This window comes from Carcharhinus amblyrhynchos, chromosome 20 (genome assembly GCF_965287045.1).
Source record: "Carcharhinus amblyrhynchos chromosome 20, sCarAmb.v2.hapA, whole genome shotgun sequence".
Taxonomy (NCBI): domain Eukaryota; kingdom Metazoa; phylum Chordata; class Chondrichthyes; order Carcharhiniformes; family Carcharhinidae; genus Carcharhinus; species Carcharhinus amblyrhynchos.
The window spans coordinates 48,550,544-48,574,624 of record NC_137343.1 but is presented as its reverse complement, the minus strand read 5'-3'; the positions used below and the strand labels follow the sequence as shown (position 1 = coordinate 48,574,624).

Sequence of the window (24,081 nt, the reverse complement as noted above, 5' to 3'; positions counted from 1 at the left end):
CTCTCCCTAATGGTATCGTCGGTGAACCCACAGAACATGGACTGCAGCAGTTCAAGAAGGCTGCTCACGACCACTTTCTCAAGGGCAACCAGAGATGGGCGATAAATGCTGGCCAGCCAGCGATGTCCATGTCCCACAAATGAATTTGGTCCCTCAAGCTTGTCAACTATTCAATATGATCATGGGGCTGGACTGTTTCTGTTTCAAATTGCACATTTCTATCTGCCCCTAATAACCTTTGATTCCTTTACCTAATGAGCATCTATCTACCATATAAAAATATTCCATGCTCGCATCTCCAAAGCAGAAAGTTCCACAACACTCAAAAAAATTATCTTCTCCTCTATCCTAAAAGGGTAACCCTTAATTTTATAGCAGTGCCCCCTAGTTCTGGATTTACCCACAACAGGAAACAACTTTCCACATCCACCATGTCAAGGCCGTTTAGGATCTTATGTACTTCAATCACATCAGCCCTCAGTCTTCTAAACTCCACTGGAAACAAGTCCAGTTTGCCTAACCTGTCATTGTAAAACAAACTGCTCATTCGAAGTGTCAATCTAGTAAGCCTCCTCTGAACTGTCTTGAATGCACTTACATGCTTGCTTAAATAAGGAGACCAAGGCTCCACCACAGTATTCGAGAAGTGGTTTCACCAATACCCTGTTCAACTGAAGTACAACACAGTTGCTTTTATGTTCAACTTCTTGGAATAAAGGATAGCATCCATTAGCCTTCTTAATTGTTGTATTTGCAATCTAACTTTTTGAGACTCATGCACTAGAATTCTCTGCACTTTGGAATTCTACAGGTATTTTCCACTTTAATAGTATTCTGCATTTTTATTATTACTGCCAAAGTGAACAACTTTATACTTTCCAACATTATACTACATCTGACAGATTTTCACCCACTCACTCAACTTATCTATATCTGTCTGCTACCTCCTTACATCTTCTTCACAACATACTTTCCTACCTGTCTTTGTGTCATCTACAAATCTAGCTACCATGCCCTTGCTCTCTTAACTGGGAAGCAAAATAGTTGATATGCATTGTTAAAAAGTTGAAGACCCAGCACAGACTCCTGTGGCACACCATTTCACACACGCTGTCAATCAGCCAAAGACCTAGTTATTTATGTTCTGTTTTCTGTCAGCTACCCAATCTTCTCCCCATGCTAAAATGTTAGCCCTACACTATGAGCTTATATTTTCTGCAATAACCTTTGACGTGGCACCTTTTCAAATGACTTCAGAAAACCTAAATGCAGTACACTGACAGGCTCCTGTTTATCCACAGTGTATGTTATTCGTTCAAAGAACTTTAATTGGTTAAATATGATTTCTTTTTTGTAGAACCATGCTGATTCCTCTTGTGTTTTTCTCAGTGCCCAACTACAACCGCTTTAATGACTGATCCTCACACCTTCCCCATGGTATATCAAGCTAACTGGTCTATAATTCCCTGCTTTCTGCCTTCCTCCCTCTTGAATAGAGGGGTTGTATTTGCTACTTTTCATTCTGGTGGAACCGTTCCAGAATCTAGTATATTTTGGAAAATTAACCCAACGTATCTACTACCTGTCAGCCATCTCTTTTAAGACCCTGCGATGAAGTCCCATCTGGACCCGGAGGCTTATCAGCCTACAGCTTCATCAGTTTGCTCAGTACCACTTCCCTAGTGATTGTAATTTCACCAAGTTTCTCTCTCCCTTCCAGCACCTGATCTACAGCTAGTATTGGAATGACTTTTGTATCTTCTATAGTGAAGTCAGAAGCAAAATATTTGTTAATTTCATTGTCTATTTCCTTATTATCTACTATTAACTCCCCATTCTCATTCTCAGGGCAATCTCTGAGTTAAACATGACTTCTTCCAATTTGTAAGCTTGTTTTAGATATTTGGTTCAGCTTTCTTTTTGATTTATGCAATGTTTTTTTAAAATATATTCTTGGGATGTGAGCATCACTGACAAGGCTAGGATTTATTGCCCATTCCTAATTACTCTTGAGGTGTTGGTCACTTGCCTTCTTGAACTGCTGCAATGATACATGGGACACCCTCAGTTAGGGAGTGAATTCCTGGGTTTTGTTTAATCCAGTAATAGTGAAGGTTGTGAGAAGACAGCTCTGCAGCGACATGACATGTAGAATTCAGACTTCACCGAGTTAATTCAGCACCACTACCTACATTGCTCAATGTTACCTTCTATCTGCAACATTTCATTCTGGTGTGCATTAAACATCACACGTCATTGCTTTGACTATTACATGAGAGTTTGCAACCACTTCTAATTTTCTTCCAGCAAATACTAGGTGTACACATACATCCAGGCACAATGGTCTAGTTCCTTTCGTTCCTGAATATCCTCATCAGTCACAGTAGAGATTTTTCTGATGATATGCCCAACGGAATAGTTCATATTTTTCTAATTTTCCTAATACACTTCAGTGGAAAAGAAATAACTTGAGGCAGGGCTAAAAATATGATCCCATGTATTGGCAAGTAAAGTAAATAGTATGCTGACATATTGCAAAGTAGTCAAAATACTTTTCTCAGGAGGCCACAAATTATTTTGCAGTATTTTTCAATCGTAATTTTAAATATTTAAGTATTTTGAATTAGACCAGCCACTAATTGCAATCCATCACTATTACCATAGAGAAACAGGGTATTCTGGAATCATACAGAACGTGGAATTGGATGGGAAGAAGTTAAGGAGGTAGGGATAATTCTTAGCAAACTATGTCCAATAATGCAACTTTTCAGAGATCTAGAAACCGAGAGCTTTCTAGACTGAGAAAGTGCAAACAGTTACGATACAGTGGTTTAATTGGCTCTTTATACAACTTCATAAAACTAACTTTTGGTGAAAATCTGCTTCAACAAAATGCGTGAAACTAATCCTTATACTTGGCTTGCTCAATAGGACATTAAGCAACCGATTCACTCAAAAGGCAATCAAATAAAATTAATACAGACAGATGTACAACATAGTTCTATTCTGATTTTAAACAAAAAGAAACAACCAGTTCAGGTTATAATAATGTCTACACTTCATTCATAATAACTATATTCAGGTACTGGATAGGATTGGGTCAAATAAGGTGGTGGGCTTGTGTACATATATGCGCACAGATCAGCTGGGTCAACTGACTTGTTGCTGTGCTGTATATTCTACATAACTATGTATACCAACTTCCGCATTAATGGGTACACCCACACACTTCATTCTTATGCCTTTAATATGTACCACACTGAAACCAGTGAGGACTAACCAGATTCTATCCCAGCCATATTGATACTGTCCCTTTATTTTCTCAGAAAAATGTGATTTTCCAAACCTTGTCTAGTTCATCAGCAGATCTAGCACAGAATGGTTAGCACTACTGCCTCACAGCACCAGGGGCCCAGGTTCAATTCCTAGCTTGGGTCACTGTCTGTGCAGAGTCTCCCCATGTCTGTGTGGGTTTCCTTCCACAGTCCAAAAAGCATTCTGGTCTGTCCATTTGCCATGCTAAATTCTCCCTTAGTGTACCTGAACAGGTGCAGGAGCATGGTGACTAGGGGACTTTCAGGGTAACTTTAGTGCAGCGTTAATGCAAGCCGACTTGTGACTAATAAATAAAACTAAATAATAATGCCTTCCACACAAAAAACATTAACTCTGAAGAATTAAAGATGCACATGTCCTGACAGCATATGACACAAAGCAGTAATGAGGAGCTGAGTTCACCACACGGTACACACATTCTGTCGTGCAAGTCATGCCTGTGGACCAACTCTCAAGAGGTGCATCATGTGGGTGAGTAATAGGTCAATTGGGCATCTTCATACCCCCAAGAAGAAGGTTCAACAATGAGGTGGATAACAACTTCATAATGTCATACAATAAGGAAAGTGGTGTTTAGCATGACAGGAAGTTAACCAGCAACACTAATTGTCAACATGGAAGCTTTTGTTTTAACAAATGCATTCATATCAAGCTTCATTGCATTTGGCACTGTAACACTCAAGTAACAAATTGTTGTGTAGGCAAATTTGGCTGCCATTCGCAAGGAAACAATTGAAAGGTGGCCTTAAAAAGGTTCTCGACAACAAACTAAATTCAGAGAACATAAAAACTGCTTGATACTTTACAGCAAGGTACAGAGCATAAAAAGTGTGGAAAAGTTAAATCCAGAATGTTATCCTGATCTAAACTATCCCAGCAACAACAACTTGCATTAATATTGTGCCTTTAATGCAGCAAAACATCACAAGGTGCTTAATGAGAGCATTTTCAATAAAACTAATTGGATCAGCCACAGGATGGATATCAGAACAATGACCAAAAGCTTGATTTTAAAAGTGTCCTTGAGGAGGCACGAGGAGGTTTAAGAGAGAATTCCAGAGATTAGGACCAAGGCAGATGAAAGCATATGGCTAATGGTTTGGCACTTAAAATCACAGATGCACAAGGGGTCAGAATTGGAGGAGCACAGAGATCTTTGAGGGCTGTGGGGCTGAAGGAAGTAATGGGATAGGAAGCACTGAGGCTATGGGGGAACTTGTAAACAAGGATAACTTTAAAATTGACATATTGTCAAATCAGAACCCAATGCAAGTTACTTATCACTGGGATAATGAGTGAATGGGTTAAAATCTGGACAGCTGAGCATTGGGTGTGTACAAAATTACATAGGATGGGCGGTAAGAGGCCAGCAAAGAGGGTGCAGGAATAGGTAGGTCTCGTGGTAACAAAGGCAATGGATTAGCAGGCCAATCTAACCCCTTCCCCATCAACATCAGATGAGCTACAGCGGCGCTGAAATTGGGTGGAAGTAGGTAGTCTTGGTAATGATGCAGGTATGCATGGACACTTGGAATCAAACTCAAGACCAAAGCTGCTAACCAATCTGGCTAAGCGTCAAGCAGTTTCTAGCTTAGAAGCAATGGTCGAGGAACAGAGTTTGTGGCAGGGGAAAAAAAATGGCTGCAGTCTTCCCGATATCCAGCTGTTGAAAATTTTTGCTCATCCAATACTGGAAATTGGAAAGTAATATGATAAATCAAAAACACTGAGTGGATCAAGAGGGATGGTTATAAGACACAGCTGAGTATTGTCTGCATGCATGTGGATCTTGTAATTGAGTGTCTCTTGAAACTATAAACTTATTCCCATAGGTATGAACCCAAAATCATTGCCCTATAATTTGCTCAATTATGGTTGTTTAAGCAAAGCATCATCAAATTTCTAACCAATGAGGAATCACTCTCCCACATCAAAATGCCCTCAACCAAAATAGATTTAGTTTCCATAGCAACTGCTGCCCTAGCATGCAGCACTGGATTCTAGTGCTAATATTTTGACAAATGTACAAATGTAATAAAAATAACTTCTTCCTACATAACTATAGCTTACAGCTATTGTAATGTAAGAGCTTAAGTGCTGCCCTAGTGTTTGACAATGCCTTCCCTAAGCTTCTTTTCTCATACACACAAGAATTTTGGAGTTATAAAGCACAAGATGAGTTTCAAGAGGTGGTGAAATATAAGCATCAAGAAAGCTGGACTTTCCAAATGGGTTCAGAGCCCCATTGATGCTAAAAAGAAGTGTCAATCTCAAATTCAATAGTTTAACAGCTCTATTTAGTGACTTACGCAACTTTGGGATTGCATGATGTGTAAGCAAATGGAGGGCAGGTGAGGAAAGAGAATAAATCAGCCATTGTTAATTCTCCAGACTGCTCTTCAGCAACTACAGTGGCTGCATCTGCTAACTCCGTGGCAGCCTGAATCTATTACATAAGCCCATGCTTAATCTTGCACCTTTACAACAGTTGATCCATGGACAGGGTTAGCAGAAGCAGGAAAAACTGTGTTTGCTTCATTCCACCTATCACCAAGCTGCAAATTTTTGAGTGTCACTCCAGGGTTTAGAACACATAATATGTATTTCTGACACTACTTTATTTAATAGTGCTGTCTTTTGAACCAGATATTGAAGCAAGGCCCTTTCTGTTTATGAGAAGAGGTGCAGGGATTTCTTCCAAGGCATCACCAAAAATTTATTTATCTTGTTGCTATTTGTGGGATCTTGCTTTGTTCAAATTAACTGCTAGATTACAACTCATGAGTTCACTTTGAAAAGTCAATCAACAGTTGAAAAGCACTTTGCAATGTCCTGAGGTCATGAAAGGCACTAGATAAATGGAAATTCTTTATATGTTCATATATTAAAACAAGTTATATTCTAACCCCTAGGTGAGCACATTAATTTTCATTTTAAAGTTAAAACATCCTTGAACTAAAGAATGATTTAGTTTCCTTAGATTCCAGAATTCACTCCCACATTACTGTGAAATACTCCCCAACATTGAAGAATTCTCTTCCAGCTCAGTGCACCAACATTCCAGAATTTGACCACCACTACAGTGCACTCCCTGCACACAGAGAATTCAAATAAACCAAACTTCAAAGCCACGTTCAAGTCAACAGAATTATTCAAAATGAATGGGTTATTCAATTTGAATGTCAATATGATGATACTGTTTTAGTTTTAAACAGCAGTTAGCCGCAGTAGGACTGCACAGTCTCAATGTCTGCAGGAAGTCAATCACAGCTTAGAAATTATCCTCCTGCCACAGGTATAGATGCATTTGTTAAAATTTACCAAATGCCACTGTTATCTAGTCCAGGATGGTGCATAAGTGACCTATTCCCAGGTCTTAAATAGGCTGCTAAACAATAGGTGAGTGACAACAATAACTTGCAGTAACAGTAAAATGGCTCAATGCACATTACAGAAGCACAAAGATAAATTTTATATCAAGGAACATTTGGTGATATTCCGCCATTGAAGATTTGAAGACAAAAGATGAGAAATTTAACAATTGAGACATTATTTAAGTATAAGTCAATGTAGGTCAGTGAGCACAGGGATGATTGGTGAACAGGACTTGGTGCAGGTAAAGATATACAAAACAGATGAATTAGGAGGAATAGGCCCTTTGGCCACTGGTGTCTGCTCTACCACTTGATAAGATCATGGCTGATCTGATTGTGATCTCTACTTTCCTGTCTTACCTCTATCCTTTGACTCCCTGGTCAATCACAATGTCATCCAAACTTCTGCTGCCAAGATCTAAAGTGGCACAAGCAAACACCCTCCAACTTTCCATTCTTACAGAGACACTACTTCATGTGCAGATTTTTCCATCTATCATGCAACTGCCGCACAGCAAACAATGGGTAGAGACAATCACTCTTCCAATCACACAACACAGTGCAATCTTCTTTCTGAAGCATCGAATTTTTTAACAGTGCCCAAGGGAACACAGGTCCATTGCCAACAAACACTGTGTACAAACTAAAAGTACCCAGGTATTGAGAACCTTTTTTTGGCAAGTAGAAAATGTCCCATCTGCAGGATGGGAAATTTAGATTCTGGCTAAAGCTTCAGCAAATCAAACCAGAAAAAAGTTTTAAGAAAAATGTTTTGACATCTTCCAAAGTTCGTTCATTATTTGAGATAGTTCCAGAGATATATGTGTTAAGATTTTCCATGATGTGGAGATGCTGGTGTTGGACTGGGGTAAACACAGTAAGAAGTCTCACAACACCAGGTTAAAGTCCAACAGGTTTATTTGGCAGCACAAGCTTTCTGAGTGCTGCTCCTTCATTAGGTGAGAAAGGATTTATGTTCACAAACAGGGCATATACAGAAACAAACTCAGTAGTTCCCCAGAGCTGAGAAGATACGACATCTTCTCCGGAGCCTTCAACATGTCATTGATGAAGACGAACATCTTGTCTCCACACCTTGCCTTCAAACAACCGCACAACCTCAAACAGATCACTGTCTGCAGCAAACTACCCAGCTTTCAGGACCATGACACCACACAACCCTGCCACAGCAATCTCTGGAAGATCCGCTGGATCATCCACATGGATGCCATCATCTCACATGAGAACACCATCCACCAGGGACACAGTACATACTTTTGCAACTCAGCCAATGTTGTCTACTTGATATGCTGCAGGAAAGGATGTCCTGAGGTATGGTACATTGGGGAGACCATGCAGACGCTATGACAACGGATGAATGAACACCGCTTGACAATCATCAGGCAGGAGTATTCCCTCCCAGTCAGGGAACAGTTCACCAGTTCAGCCTCTGATCTTCAGGTAAGCGTTCTTCAAGGCTGCCTTCACGACACACGACAACACAGAATCGCTGAGCAGAAACTGATAGTCAAGTTCCGCACATGAGGACGGCCTCAACTGGGATCTTGGGTTTAATGTCACACCATCTGTAACCCCCACGACTTGCCTGGGTTTGCAAAATCTCATTAATTATCCTGGCTGGAGACCCGTGCTTAACACTCTCTCCACTCACGTTGTCTGTACTTTAAGACATGATTATCTGTAAAGACTTGCATTCCAACCATTATCTTGTAAATTGAGTTTGTGTCTGTATATGCCCTGTTTGTGAACACAAGTCCTTATTTACTTGATGAAAGAGCAGTGCTCTGAAAGCTTGAGCTGCCAAATAAACCTGTTGGACTTCAACCTGGCTTGTGAGACTTCTAAGATTTTCCACCATGACAAATGTTCTTTCATCGAGTGAAACTTAGAATTATTCCAAAAGGATTTTAAAATTGCATTATGATAAACAACATTCCCCGACTATATCTCCTGCTTTAACTTCCCCTTGTGGTCCAGTGATTTGCTATTCTCAGCAGTGACCTCAAATCCATTCCCAATCAGAGGATGAGTATTTTTACTTGCTTTAATTTTTTTTGTTGGGTTAAAGAGAGGGTCAGTATGCACTTGATAGGGTGATGATTTCTCTTCATTCTTTCATGGCAACTGGGTGTCCTTAGGAAAGCCAGCATTTGTCGCCCATTCTGAATTGTCCCTGAACCGAGTGGCTTGCAAGGCCATTTCAGTAGGCAGTTACGAGTAAACCACATTATTGTGGGTCTGGAATCTCATGTAGGCCAGACCATTTAAAGATGGCAGATTTTCTTCTCTAAAGGACATTAGTGAATCAGATGGGGCTTTCTAGCAATAAATGCTGGTTCGTTGGTCACTCTTACTGAACTGGCTTTATATTTCAGATTTATTAACTGAAATCAAATCTCATCAGCTGCCCTGGCTGGATTTCAATCCATAACACCAAGCATTAGTTGGGTCTCTGGATTACTATAGTCCAGTGACATTACCACTCCGCCACCGTTCAACTGGAACATTACATCTAGTTCTGGGATCACACTTTAGGAAGGATTTAAAGACATTAGAGACAGTCCAGAAATGATTCATGGGAATGGTTCCAGAGATGACAAATTTCAATTACATAGATGGATTGGAGAAAATGGGACAGTACTCCTTGGAGAAGGTTGAGAGGAGATTTGATGGAGGTTATTCAAAATCACGAAGGGTCTAGAGAGTAGATAGGGAGAAATTGTTCCCATTGATGGAAAGACTGAAAGCCAGAGTGGACAGATTAAAAAGGTAATTGGCAAAAGAAGCAATGGTGGCACAAGGAAAAACTTTTTTTTTTAAATACAGCAAATGGCTGGGATCCAGGATTGAGCTAGTGGTGGAGGCAGACTCAGTCATAGCTTCAAAAGGCAATTGGATAGTTATCAGAAAAGGAAAAATTTACAGGGCTATAGGGAAAAGATGAGGGAGTGCCACTAACTGAATTGCTCTTACAGAGAGCCAGCATGGGTATGACAGGATGAATGGCCTCCTTTTTCACAGTAACTCTTCTTTGATTCTATAAACATAAGCACATTATTAAATACATTACTTAATGCAATTGCTTTTACATTGTGAGCTTTACAATTTAACCTTATTAAAACGATTGGTCACACTGCTCGATTTGGTAGGCAATGTGTCTAAACAACTGAACAACCCAAAGCACAAACACCATCTTATACAAATGACCAATGTATAAAGAGATAGTGTATGGAACAGATAGTCCCAGGCTTTCACAAGAACCATAACCTCAAGTAACAATTCATATCTAAGCAGATGTTAAGTTCAGCTGCATTAAGAGCAGGAATAGGCAAAATGGGCCAAATTTCTGTGTTGCAAGAATCTACCTTCTCAAAAGGTCAGTAAATAACCCCAAATGCAAGTGATGACCAGAGTGGCTGCTTTCTTCTCTCAACACAGTGCAATCAATACTCATTGCGTCCCCAACAATGACAGAGACTATGTCTACTCAAGCCATTTGATACACATTGTAGAGACATACAATTCTACAGTAGGTAGTCGTGGGAGGTGGTGATGGCACAATTGGTAATGGCTCCAATATTCAAAACTGGACAAATGATGAAATTCAAATAATGTTCCAGTATCATCACTGAAGGTGTCGATTAGAAGAGCAGTGAACTACTAGTTTGATCTTTTACTCTCCCCTCTTTAAATAATAACTCTGTAAACGGCAACAAATAAGTCAGTTCTCTTGAAAATGTATATGGTAGGATAGAAAAGGTCCTACAAAGAATTGTAAATGCCATAAGCAGTTTGAAAAAAATCAAGTATCTGAACACAAGTAACAGTACATTAAATTCATCCACCCAACAGCAACAAATCAGTCCATTCGGTCCAACTGGTCCATGCCAGTGCTAATGCTCCACACAAACTTCCTCCTCTCCTTTTTCATCTCACCCTGTCAGCAAATCCTTCTATTCCTTTGTCCCTCAGCTTCTTCACAAATGTATATATGCTATTCATCTCGATTATACCTTGTGGTAGCATGTTCCATTCTAACCACTCAAAAGTTTTTCCTGAATTTATGGCCTCCCTTACGAACAGAAACATCATCTTGAAGTCGACTCCATCAAACCCTTCAAATCCTAAAGGCCTTACATGGCCACCCCAAAATCTTCTCTTTTCTAAAGCGAGCTCATCATTCAGTTTAGGTATTAACCCAGTTTTGCACCTTCTCCATGGCGTCTGTATCTTTTGTAACCAAAGCAGAGCTGTACACAGTATTTCAAACATAATCTAGGCAAGAGTTAGCTTAACTTGTCTGCTTTGGAATTCTATTCCTTTAGAAATGAATCCCAGTGCATAGTTTGCTTTTAGCTTTAAAATGGTCTTATTAATCTGCACCACCACTGTTAGTGATAGGAGCAGGAGTAGACCATTCAGCCCGTAGAGCCTACGCCACCATTTGATACAATTATGGCTCATCAGACACACTTCAATGCTTTTTACCCAATCTATCCCCATAGCCCTTTATGTTGTCAATCTGAAATCAATCAATCTCTACCATAACCAAACTGAATGACCAAGCTTCCACCACCCCCACAGTTACGAATTTCAAAACTTCATAACTGTGTGTAAAGAAATCTCTCCTCATCTCAGTCCCAAGTGGCTTCCCCCTTATTTTGAAATTGTGTGCCTGGGTTCTAGACTTCCCAACCAAGGGAAACATGTTACCTCCATCTATCTTGTCAATTCTGTTAAGTATTTTGTACTTTCAATGAGATTACCTCCCATTCTTTGAAACTCAAGACAATCCAGGCCCAGTTTGCCCAATCTCTCTTCGTAACAGTCCCGCCATCCCCAGAAGTCTGGTGAACCTTCACTGCACTCTTTCTATGGCAATAATATCATTTCTAAGGTAAGAGGACAAAATCTGCATTCAGTACTCCAGGTGCTGTCTAACCAAGTTTTGATACAATTGAAGCAAGACTTCACTATTAATGTACTCAAATCCACTTATGGTAAATTCTATTAGCCTTCCTAATAGCTTGCTGCACCTGCAGTGACCTATGGTCAAGGACACCCTTTGTACATCTACACTTTCTAATTGGACAGTTCTTTCAACACAGGCACAAGCCAACTGGCCTTCTTCTGTGTTGTAAGATTGCAATGATTCAGTCGATTCTACAAAGGTCGACATGGCAACATCCCAGAGTATATGTTACTTTGATCAGAGAAAACATTTACCAGCAACCAAGCCTCAATATATTGCAAAACATTTTGCAACTTAGCAGATATCGAGTCTCCAACGTATGGGGTGAAGTTCTTCCTTCAGCATGCCCTGAACATGCAGCAAGGAGATCAAAGGACATCGACTGTCCATTCTGGTTGATTTAGTCCTTTAGCATCTTGCAGAGCTATGGAGGTATAAAAGACTGTTGTATTATGCTGTCCAACTGGAGTCTCTTACACTGCTCTCCAAAGAATCCCTAAAGTGCACAAAGAGGTTATCCAGCCCTACGAGTCTGCACCAACTCTCCAAATGAGCATCCCACCCTGGCCTAACCTTCCGCCTTATGCCCACAACCCCATGTATTTACCACGGCCAATAACCTTGGTAGATAGCAGAAAAGGCAAAGTTTGGCTTTGATTGATGGTAAACTATAAATGGCTGTAAGTTGTGGGGGCTTTCTTCAGAGACTGAGTATTTGCCAAAAGTCAGTGTCCTGCTTAAAGATGTATCTTTATTTGACCAATGATCGTTGGGAGAGATAGCACTGGGCACTCCAACACCACTCTGAAGTTACAATACATCAGACAGGACAATTATACATTTTCAAGACCACTTTTCCTGCCTTTCTGTTAGTTATGAACCAGTCATCATTAGTATTAATCATTCATTGTTAACAGTTCTCATATACTTTAGCCAATTACATTCTATCCTCTGACATCTTGGGATTTCAATGGATTGTAGAATCCGGATACTACTTCCCCTTATTGCTTAGCAACTCCTGACGCTTAGCTATAGAGTTCAAAGGTACTGTTCTTACACACTCTCAATTACTTCAATGATCGAGTCAGACAGTAGATATTCCCATGTCTGAGAAGCATTGCCTTATCGGTACAAAATGAACAGCTCTATTCGTGCTATGGTTTTGGGAACCCATACCATCCATAACTTATGCTGATCAAAATATACACATTCTATGGTTGCATTGTTTCAAAGAATGTGGTTTGTCTCACTCAGTCCTCATCCCATCATGCTCTGGAGCAGCCTGCCTTTGGCTAATGTGCACAGATTGCTTTAAAAGTACATGTTAAATTCAGAAATACTTGTTCTAATCTCTTACTTGTTTATATGTGTCTTTATGCAGACAGTATTCCCTGTTAGTCTACAAATCTGATCTGGAGTCATTTCACTTAGTGCTGGTAGTTTTATCAGTGTCTTAAATCCTTGTTTATTTGGAATTTCTCCAACACTATACATAAACTGAGCAGCAATAAAGGAAAGAAATGATTACTCAGTTGATAATGAGCAGCTAATTATGGGCCACAATTTAATATGCATTACAAAGGATACAGCAGTCCATGTGAAAGACTCATAAGGCTGTTATATATGAAATTACAAGAGCAGGTTTCATATTATGATATCTCACCAGAACCAATTATTATGGCTTTTTGTGTAATATTTAACTCTCCCTAACTTCTATCCACATTAACCATTCTCTGCTCAGACATATCCAGGTCTCACACAGCGATTTTTTGCTGAGTTGACTCTCTGATGTACTTCCTGCAGCTTCAAAGACTTTGCTGACCCCTTAACTACAGTACACTAATTACATCAACGACCAAAATGGAAGTATTTGGCCTTTTGACACTGAAAATAAATCTTCACATTTTACAAATTAAATAGCCTGACTGTTGCAGTTAGCTATTGTGTATATTCATTATCATTTTTCATTCTTTGTTACTGGTGTGGAACAGGAAACAAGTTGCCTGCATATCAGGCAGTTGACTGCTGGCTTGTTCATCTAGTTGGTGACACTTTGATCATTGCTACTTCGAGCTTTGTGTATTGTTTTTTCCAATTTCACCTTCATGCCTTGACGTTTTTCTACATTAAAGGCACAACATACATGCAAGACGCCGTGGCCAACTGTCCTGACATGCTCTTTCACTCCTGCATTGAAATCGAGACATATCAGATTACATTTCCAATCCATTTATTCCCACATCTCCAACCTGTACAACTCCTGCCAATTACATACTTTTAAGACCGAGGCTTAATATCAACCAACTGAAACCTCCAGCTCCACCTCAATTTGTCTCCTCTTGTCAACCCTGGCGCTTGTCCTGCTTGGTGGACTCTGGTTTCACCAGAATGGTTGCAAACAAGTGAACTTTGATAGAAAGTCTCCATTTCATACCAGCAGACTCCAGTTTTGATACAGCAGACAACAGACTAAAAATCCACCACATCTATTTTCTACATTATCTACTCCTATGTATTAGGTAATTAATACAACTGATGGAGTGAACACTCCAGATTTATTTCTGATGATAACTCAAACTGGTTTACATTGACACCCAATGCCAAAACACTTTACCTTTTGCTCTTAATTTAAAAAAAACACAAAAAGTGCACTTCAAACAAAACTATACTTAAAAGCCATTGTTGACAGGCCATTTATTAAAAAAGAAGAGACATCACTATTTGCAAAGATACAACATGATGCATCCATCAGAAAAATTGAAAGAGTACTGATAAAAAGCCACAAAAATAGCTCAGTTCACTAAGAGATTACACTGATAGGGAGAAACCACACAATATGAAAGTACTTCAAAGAAAACTTCCTTTTCAATTAGAATTTAAGTTAAATTGTCCTAAAATCCATGAAACAACGAATTAAAGGCTCTTGGTTCAGCGTATTGCCATAGATCATTATACCTCCAATGATGCAAAGTACTGCTTATAAATGTCAAAGAGATCAGCTGGTATCATAAAGCGTGTTCCACCCGTATTCGATCAATGCACAAATTAATCATTCAGGCCTCTAGTTGAATAAACTATATTTCAATTTGCATTTTTAAAATCCTAATCTTCAGTAGTTCTTGAAAGATCACCATATTTGACTAACCTTAGCAGGGCATTATTTTGCAAGGAGTCTGATCCACACAGCATACACTTAGTATTACATAACTTAGCTTTTAAAATGGGAAAGGAAAAATGGTCATTGTGAAGTTTGTTACTCTACTTGTGACATCTCTTTATTGAAAATTTATTTATAATTACCAAAACCTTCTAACCCCAGTATTTCTTTCCCATTTTAGGTTTAAGCACTGGGTGAACTGCAGGGTGCACTGTATGCATCAAGGGCATCTGCAGCTGGCAACATTCAACCAATGAGATTTACAGCACTCTATAAAGCAATAATAATCGTAACACAACCCTGGATGCATTCACAGGCATCATGTCCCTGGTCTCCACACCCACATCACTGTGAGGTTCAACAGATTTGCTGTTATGTGTGCCTCCTTCCTTGGCCTGTTCTTAAGCTACAATCCAGTGCTGCAGCTGCTATATCTCCAACTCTGCAGCAAAGGACAAGGAATGCAATCCAGGGACAGGGATATCCTAGTTTTCTCATAGCAAGTGAAAAAAACTTGAGTATTGCTTAAAAAAAAAGACAGCTGTCAAAGCTTTGTTTTGCACTTATCAGGACAGGTTCACAAGAATACCAATTGCAAAGGGAACAACAATTTATACAGCATGAGAAGAGAAATTGTTATTGATTGGCAGGTGGACTCTGGTAGAGGCATTACCATGGAGAATGCACCAGGAACAGTTAACTACCAAGCTTTTGTTTAAATTCAAACCAGGTAGATTGACTCTGATTGGTCATGGCATTGCCATAGGGAATGGTTGTCCCCCAAGCTTCTGATTAGTCAAGAAAGGAGAAATGTGGGGACATACTCCTTCTGTCTACAAATGGTATGGTTGTTTGTGTGAATATAAGTAGCTTCTAGCAAGAGTAAATGGGCCACATCGCAAGCCCAACAAATAATCTTAAATTGATTTGTCAGTGTAATTCTGAACTCAACCAAGATTGTTTAGCAAGTGCTGTCAAATCACGGAACAATATCTAATGGAATAATATCTAATGTTGCGTACTATGTTCGGAGTTTTGCATGCAAGGGCTGGTTGGATACAATCTGTACTTTGTCAATTGCAAATAGCTAATGGAATGTGCTATTTAATATGATTTGCCAATTGTTGAAACATATGACCGACATAAGTGGCATTACAGCAAAGAAATTCAAACTGTTGTTCCCTTTATAATTCATATTCTTGCGAATGTGTCCTGATAGAGTGCAAGATGAAAAGCTTTGTAGTATGTCTCTCTTTTCGCAGCACAACTTCTATACTACCAACAATCCCAAACGACTTATTTGTATACCTGAGATAAAGGTAAAACAAAGACCAAATTCAAGATATCAACAATACAGTTTGACGAACAGGCAAGCTACCTATTGTCTTCCTGACAGTATGTTAGACACAAACTTATGCCCGTTTTTATTTTCAAGCATATTGATAACACCAAAATGAAATGCAGTCCCCTGATCGAATGAGCTTTAATGCAGAATGAGACTGAACAAATTAGCAGTAAGGTTAATCATATGTGCTGTGCTTGACACTGCCCTTGGTCTTAGGTGCACAAGTTTCTTTCATTTTCTATTTGACGAGTTTGTGTTCAATAGCTGACCGCATTTTAAGTGATACCTGTTTGAAACACATCCACACTTAAGCAGAAGCAGCTTGGCGATGTAATTAACGCCACCAAACATGCAGTAAATCTCTCTGAACACATACTCTCTCAAAGTGAGCAGTCTGTTCTTGCACATGCTTTCAATTTTGGTGTGCCTTTGTCCCACATCAAATGCGAAAAGGTATCTGCTAAATTCAAACTCCTCTACTCCCAACTATCCTGCCACAAACTAGTGTCCACTGAAGACACTGAATCTTTGAAAGCGCACATAACTGATCTACTGCAAGCATATTGTGGGAGACTGAGTGACTTGGCTGATTCCCACAAGGAATGCAAATGTCTGGTCATGTTGCAAGGCCTCAAGGCCAAACCAGACACACATATCTGTAAATCCAACAAAGGCTGTGGAATAATCATCTTTAACAAGTATCACTATACCAACAAAACACACACTATTCTTAATGACTAGTCCAAATGCACATCTATTGGACCTGCTGCTAAGCATGACTGGACAGCCCTACTCAAAAGTGAGTTACAAAAACACTTGCTGGACTTGTGTAAGAGTAACAGACTGTTAGGACTGATACGATTTGTCTTCATTACGTCCACATGTATGGGCTGCCCAAGGTAAACTACGCACCCTACGCTCTATGAATAGTTCTGTAGAACGTGAATTGGTCAAATGATTAGGCAAGTTGCTACAATCAATTCTGAGCATGTTTTCCACACACATGGTGAAGGATTTCTGTGAAGGCCATACAGGACCTGTGTACTGATAGTTGTGCAGTGTCCATGTGCTTATTTGATGTTACTAGTCTGTTCACCAATGTATTGCTCAAGAAAGTCAGATATTTACACTACATCACTATATCATGGTGATCTAGATGCACCTCCATTGTCTGAATCTGTAGTCATTGAACTTATGGACTCTGCAACTCATGCAGCTGAGATCAGCTTTAATAATATCAGGTATGCCCAAATAGATGGTGCTGCCAGGAGACACCTCTACGCCCAGTTCTCAAAAACATTGTTGTCGGTTTCTGATACATAGATGATGCATTTGTTGTATCAGAATCTGTAGCTGCACAATAAGGATTTCCTCACACATCTTAACAGGCTCCAACCTGTGCTCAAATTCACCTCTGAAATGCAGCTTCCTTTCCTTAAAGTACCAGTTGAGAAACATACCAATGGATTCTCGACTACCTACCATAAAACTACTTTCGCTGGATAATACGCTTGTTGGGATTGCTGCAGTTCCACGCGCTATAAAATTGGCCTTTTCAGCAACTTTGTAAACAGGGCCCAAGCAATTAGCTCACCTTGCAAATTCAATGCCAAAATAGGATGCATCAAAGCCTTCGTGTAGGTAACGGCTACCCTGAACAGATCATGGGCCAGTGTACATCACGTAAACTCATGAATGGGCTCAAGGCCAACTTTGGTCCTGTAAAATTCCCAGTTATACCTCAGATTACACTAGAAGGATAAAAATTGGAGCAACAGGTGAAACCAATCATTTCACACTCAATGATGCAGCAACACCACAAGTGACATTCTTTACAAACAGGATGCTGCCATTGAGCCAAAAAGACTTTCTGCCTATCACACAAATTAATAATATGCTATATGAATTTCAGTGTCAGTGCGATGCTAGATAGAGCACACCAGAATTATAGAGAGTGAGATAGCGTGATCTTCAGTTTTGACATAGCTTGGCACAACACTGAGGGCCGAAGGGCCTGTACTGTGCTGTATTGTTCTATGCAGGCCACACATTCCAACAAGTGGCACATTGTATAAAACAGCATGTCCCTTTGATTGCTTGTAACAAGCAAAGTACTTACCATATCCAACCAGCCTGTGCTTGCAAACCTCAGAATATAATGTACGATATTAGATGAGATTCCATGATTGGATAGCACTTGTTAAGAAATCCTGATTGTGCTCAGAATTACATTGACAACCAATTTAAGATTATCAGTTGGGCTTGTAGTAGGCTCACTTACGCATGCTCGAAGCTATATATATTCACACAGGTTCCTGTCCTTTGTAGAGAGAAGGAGCATGTCCGCACTTTGTGCCCTTTTTCGACTAAACAAAAGCTTGGGGGTCAGCTATTCCTTGGTTCATTCCCCATGACAATTCCTTGACCAGAGTTGGCCTGCTTGGATTGAATTTAACAAAAGCTTGACAGTTAACAGTTCTATGGTGCATTCCCCATGGCAACACCTCTACCAGAGTCCACTGGTCAAACAATCAGCACTCTCTTTTCTTGCAATATAAATTGTTACTTCCTTTACTATTGGTATTTTTACTTCCACAATTGTTACAGCACAGGAAACCATTCAGCCTTTAATGTCTGCACTGGCTCTCTGAATGAGCCATTCCCCTGCCTTCTCCCAGTAACCCTACGCATTATTTTTTGTCAGATCACTGTCTAATTCCCCATTGAATACCTTGATTGTACCTGTTCCACCTCATTCTCAAACAGGGCATTCCAGATATTAATCACTCGTTGCTTGAAAAAAAGTTTCCTTATGTCACTTTTACTTCTTTTTCCAAATACTTTAAATCTGTGCCCTCTCATTCTTGATTCTTTCACAAGTGGGAACAGTTTCTTCCTATGTCCAGATCCTTCATGCTTTTGAATACGTCTATCAAATTTCCTCTAAGCCTCCTCTTGTCCAAGGAAAACAGTCCTAACTTTCCCAACCTGTGTTCAAAACTGAAGTTCCTCATCCTTGGAACCATTCCTTTGAATCTTTTCTTCACTCTCAACAATGCCTCATCCCTAAAGTGTGGTGCCCAGAACCAGATGCAATACTCCAGCTGGGCCAAACTATGAAATTGTTCCGATGAGAGCAAGATGAAAAGATTTGGCAGCACGTCTCCTTTATCAGCAATATTCAAGTTCTGTCCTACCAAAAGACTATTCAAAAAAAAAGCCTGATAAACCACTGTTGTTCATATAGTTAGCTCAAAGGCCACATCTTCCTGAAGGGGAGGGATGGGGTGCAAGTATGTCTAACCTCCACTGGGTTAATAATAACTAAATAACTGAAATCAATAATAAGAACAGAAAATGTTGGACAAACTCAGAAGATCTGGCAGCATTTGATGGTACAGTTAAATTTTCAAGTCCATATGACGTTCTTTTGGAGAATTGGTGCAAACTTAATGGGTTGAATAGTATCTTTTTGCACTGTAGGGATTCTACGACACAGGGGTTCTGTACATGGAATCACCATCACCTTCTCAAGGGCAACTGGGATAAGCAATAAACGCCAGCCTGCCAGCGATGTTTGCATCTTAATTCATCCTGAAATTATTCGAAGGACCAGAAACACACGTGTAAGCAGCACTCTCACACATTAAGTTCTCTCAACAATCAACAACGGATCGGCCACATTTTTCACCCATTACTTACAAATTTAACTCAAGATCCATTCCTGGACTGCTGATTTTTCACAATAAGAATATTTCAACTCCACAGGACACTATTAATCAAATTTGAGTGCTAACACAAATTCAATCTGAAACATGAGTAAAAGCTACACATCAAGTATAAGGTGTAAGGTTAATATAGCAGTGCAACACAAGTTGCAAGAACATTGAACAGGAGCAGAAGTGGGCCATTCGGACCCTCAAGCCTGCTCTGCCACAGCGGCACTGTGGCACAGTGGTTAGCAATGCCAGGAACCCAGATTCAATTTCGGTCTTGGTTGAGTGTCTATGTGGAGTTTACAAGTTCTCTCCATATCTGCGTGGGTTTCCTTCTGGTACCCCAGTTTCCTCCCACAGTCCAAAGATATGTGTGTTAGGTTGATTGGCAATTCTCAATTGCCCCTTAGTCTCAGGAGTACTAGCGGGGTAAATGCATGGGGTTATAGGGATAGCGCCAGGGTTGGATTGTCGTCAGTACAGGCTCGATGGGCTGAATGCTTTTTCTGTACTGTAGGGATTCTATTATGTATCCAATAAGACCATGGCTAATCGGGTTGTGATCATAACTCCACATTCCTGCCTGCCACCTATAACCATCCACTCCTTACAGATATAAAATATGTATTTTCAATCACTCAGCCCTCTGCTCTCTGGGGTAGAGAACCCCAAATCTTAACTACCCTTAAAGAAATACATCTTTATCTGTATCTTAAATGGGAAGCCCCTTATTTTTAAACCATGCCCCTAGTTTAAAATCGGCCACAAGGGGAAATATTCTCTCAGCGTCTAGCCTGTCAAACCCTCTCAGAATCTTATATGTTTCAATAAGGTCACCTCTCACTCTTCTAAATTCCAACAAGCAAAGGTCCAACCTGTGCAATCTTTCCTCACAAGACAACCCCTTACTCACAAATTAACCTAGTGAACCTTCTCTGAACTGCTTCCAGAGTACCATGCCAATGACAGAATAGCTTTGTGTTGGTTCCCTAGCCTCTTTAAATCCTAGCTGCCAGTCTCAGTTACCTTACTGCGGGGAATACTGAGGAGCAAAGTGGGAAGAAGAGACAAAGCAACAATTAAGTGGCCAAAATCTTTCATCCATGCCCAGCAGCTAGTTTTATGGTGCCATTAGTTGAGCCTGAGAGTTTACTGCTCACCCACCTGACCCTCCTTCAATTCCCCAAAGCCTTGTGGAGCAAAGGAAAACAAAGTAATAAAAAGTCAGTAGAAAGAAAAAGTACATCTTGTATCACTGTAACATGCAGGCTAGCAAAACGTGTATTTCTAAAATCTCAGCTGAGTAATCTTGAAATACAGAGAGAGGGTGAAAGAAAAAGAGAGAAAATTCAGGAGTTAAACACTGCTGCTTACACATGCCTTCTGTCTGTTGGTGGCTAATGGAGAATCACAGAGTCTGTGAGCATTGTGCCTACCAATGCTCTGTGGATAACACTTGGGGGCGGGCTGGCGGGGGGGTGTGGGGGGAGGTGAGTGTTAGCAAAGGGCTTACAAAATGGTGGAAACAGGAGGTAGAAAGCAGAGCTCTTTTTGTTAAAATATGTGCTAAAAACAAAGAGCATGGATTTTCAGAAACGCAATCTATCATCTTTTACTGAAATCCCTAATTCAAGTTCATAGATTCAAACTTTCTGTCATTTGAAAACAATAGGAGCTCTAACTCCACGCTGTTTCTTTGTCTAACAGGCCCTGTGTTGTCCCTGTTTAAATACAGTGCTTCAACATGATCACTGAATTTTATTTGAATATTTCCCCCTTTTTTTTATCCCAAACAGAATCCAGAGTTGAAAATCATAACTGCCTACATGCACAGCACTGAAGCACAAAGTTTAAGAATTGAAACAGTACAGTACACCTGTTATTTTATAATCGGTAAATTGTATGGGAAGACTTCCTGACAGCAATAATACTGTTTAGGAACACCATCCTCAGTAAGAATACTTCGAGTGGCAGTAACATAGGATGCCAATGCTGTTTTAATGAAATTTCCAAACTTGATTTAACTAAACTTTCAAATTCAAATATCGACCAACCTGCTGTGAGTTTACATAACTTCCTTTTCTTCAACTTTTCTATAATTCCTTTGTCCAGTTTACCGTGTATTAATACAAACACATTATGAAAGGAGGGGGGGGATGCAGGAGGGAGTAACACTTAAGATCTGTTACAACATGCTTCTTAATTAACCTGCTGAAACTGTTCCCACCATCAGATCCGTACCGACTGTTGTGCCTTGCGCTCAAGATCCACAAGTCTGAATGCCAGGAAACTATAACTGTACTGCTGAATGCTTTACATATTTCAAAATGAAAATAATTTGACAATTTCAAACTCTTAAAAAATTGATAATTTCGCCAAATTACGACTGCTTTTCGGATTTTCAATCTGGCTCGAACCCATCACTTGCATAGTACTTACTGTGCTAACCAGGTCAAGTTACTCCTTATTCAGCGCATTAAGTTTTAAAGATAAATTAACCCTTTCCACTCACCTTGAAAAGCCCTTTCCACAGCTGATGCAAATGTACGGTTTGCCCACCGCTCCATCGTGAGACCGAATGTGATAAGTCATCCGGTCCTTCCGCTTAAATCGCTGGTGGCAGATGGGACACTCAAACGGTTTTTCCCCTGAATGTGACAGTTTGTGACGGTTCAAGTGGTAAACGTCCCTGAAAGCTTTGCCACAAAGCTCACAGGCCACATTTTTCCGCATTCTGCCTCTTTTACGAGGAAGGTCAAGGCCACTCGAAGATGCCAGCAGACCATCCCCAAGTCCTGGGATTTGATTTTCCCCTGATCCCAACTCCATGTTCAGTCCGGTGTGCTGAGCCTCGTGAAGCAGCAGGCGGTTAGCGTTCTTGAACACTTTCCCACAGAAACTGCAGGGTAAAAACCCTCGTCCCTCATGGCCAGCGGGGCCGTCAGCAGTGGCAGGTCCAGCAAAGACGACTTCCGCGGCCTCCCGCGCCCCCGCTTGACCACCTTGGCGTGGTCAATGCCCACTGAGTTCACGGGGGCCTGGAACTGACCGGCCACAAGGGTCGGCGCTGTGGGCGAAGTCACCAAGCCGTCCATGGCAGGCAGGGAGCCTTGTAGGGATGGCAGGGTGGCCACCGGGGCGCTGGGGCTGCCCACCTTGACTTCGGCGGTGCCAGGCAGGTGCCCATTCTCCCCCACAAAGTTGCCGTTGGCACAGTTGGCAGCAGCGGCCGCAGCCAGGTCCAGGGTGAAGCCGAAGTCCACGTTGGCAGGGCGGAAGAGCATCATGTCCCCCCTGGCAGGGGGCACCATGATCTGGACATTGGACTGCTTGATGACCTCCTGGCAGATCTCGATGACAGACCTCATGAGGAGGAACTTGGCGGCCGTCATGAGCTCGGGGAAGCTCTCCAGCCTGACCACGATGCGGGACGTGTAGGCGAAGTCCAGGATGTCCCTGAAGACCTTGGCGCTGATGGTGTGCATCTCCAGCTCGCGGCCCGCCGCCTCGTCCACGGCCGAGCCGAACACCGACTCGAAGTAGTCGCTGCAGGCGGCCAGCACGGCCTTGTGCGCCGGGAAGCTCTCGTCGCCCACCCGCAGCACCACATCGCAGAAGCGGCCGCCGTTCTTCCTCTGCCCGTTGAGTTTCTTCAACATGTCGGCGCTGTGCTGGCTCACCTGGTAGGTGTAGCTGTTCCAGGCCTGCTCGCCAGCTCTTTCCATGGCAGCCCTCCCGCCCCGCCTGCCCCCCCCCTCACACACCGCCCGGGAAAACCGCTCTCTTCCCCCCCACCACCCGCCGCCAAACTCCCCTCAGCTCACTCACACACACACACACCGGGCTGCTGTCGGCCGAGCCCCCGGGGGTTGAGGCCTGCCTGGCTCTGGGAACACACCGAGCGGCGGGGTTTTAGGCCGAGCCAGGCCGGGCCGGCGCCGCGGGGGGAGCTCCTGCAGCCGCTTTTGTTTCACCTCCGAGCCCGGGCCCCCGCCATCCGGAGCCGCCTCCAAACAACATGGCAGCGCCGGAGCTTCCGCTCGGAGCGACCCTCCCCCCCCCCACCAACAACTCCCCCCCCGTCCCCCCACCAACAACTCCCCCCTCCCCCACCCAGCCCCTTCCCCCCCCTCCCCCACCCCCCACCCAACCCCCTCCCC

The 24,081-nt window shown here is 41.5% G+C and overlaps 1 protein-coding gene across 1 annotated transcript in view; it reads right to left on the bottom strand.

The window, feature by feature from the left end:
• Positions 1–23,646, bottom strand: part of patz1 (POZ/BTB and AT hook containing zinc finger 1) — a 51,669-nt gene extending 28,023 nt beyond the window's left edge. Inside the window, 2 exon segments of the mRNA XM_080208551.1 lie at positions 22,434–22,873; positions 22,876–23,646. Of these exon segments, the coding sequence (XP_080064677.1) occupies positions 22,434–22,873; positions 22,876–23,646 (1,211 nt within the window).
• Between the last annotated feature and the right edge of the window lie 435 nt (positions 23,647–24,081).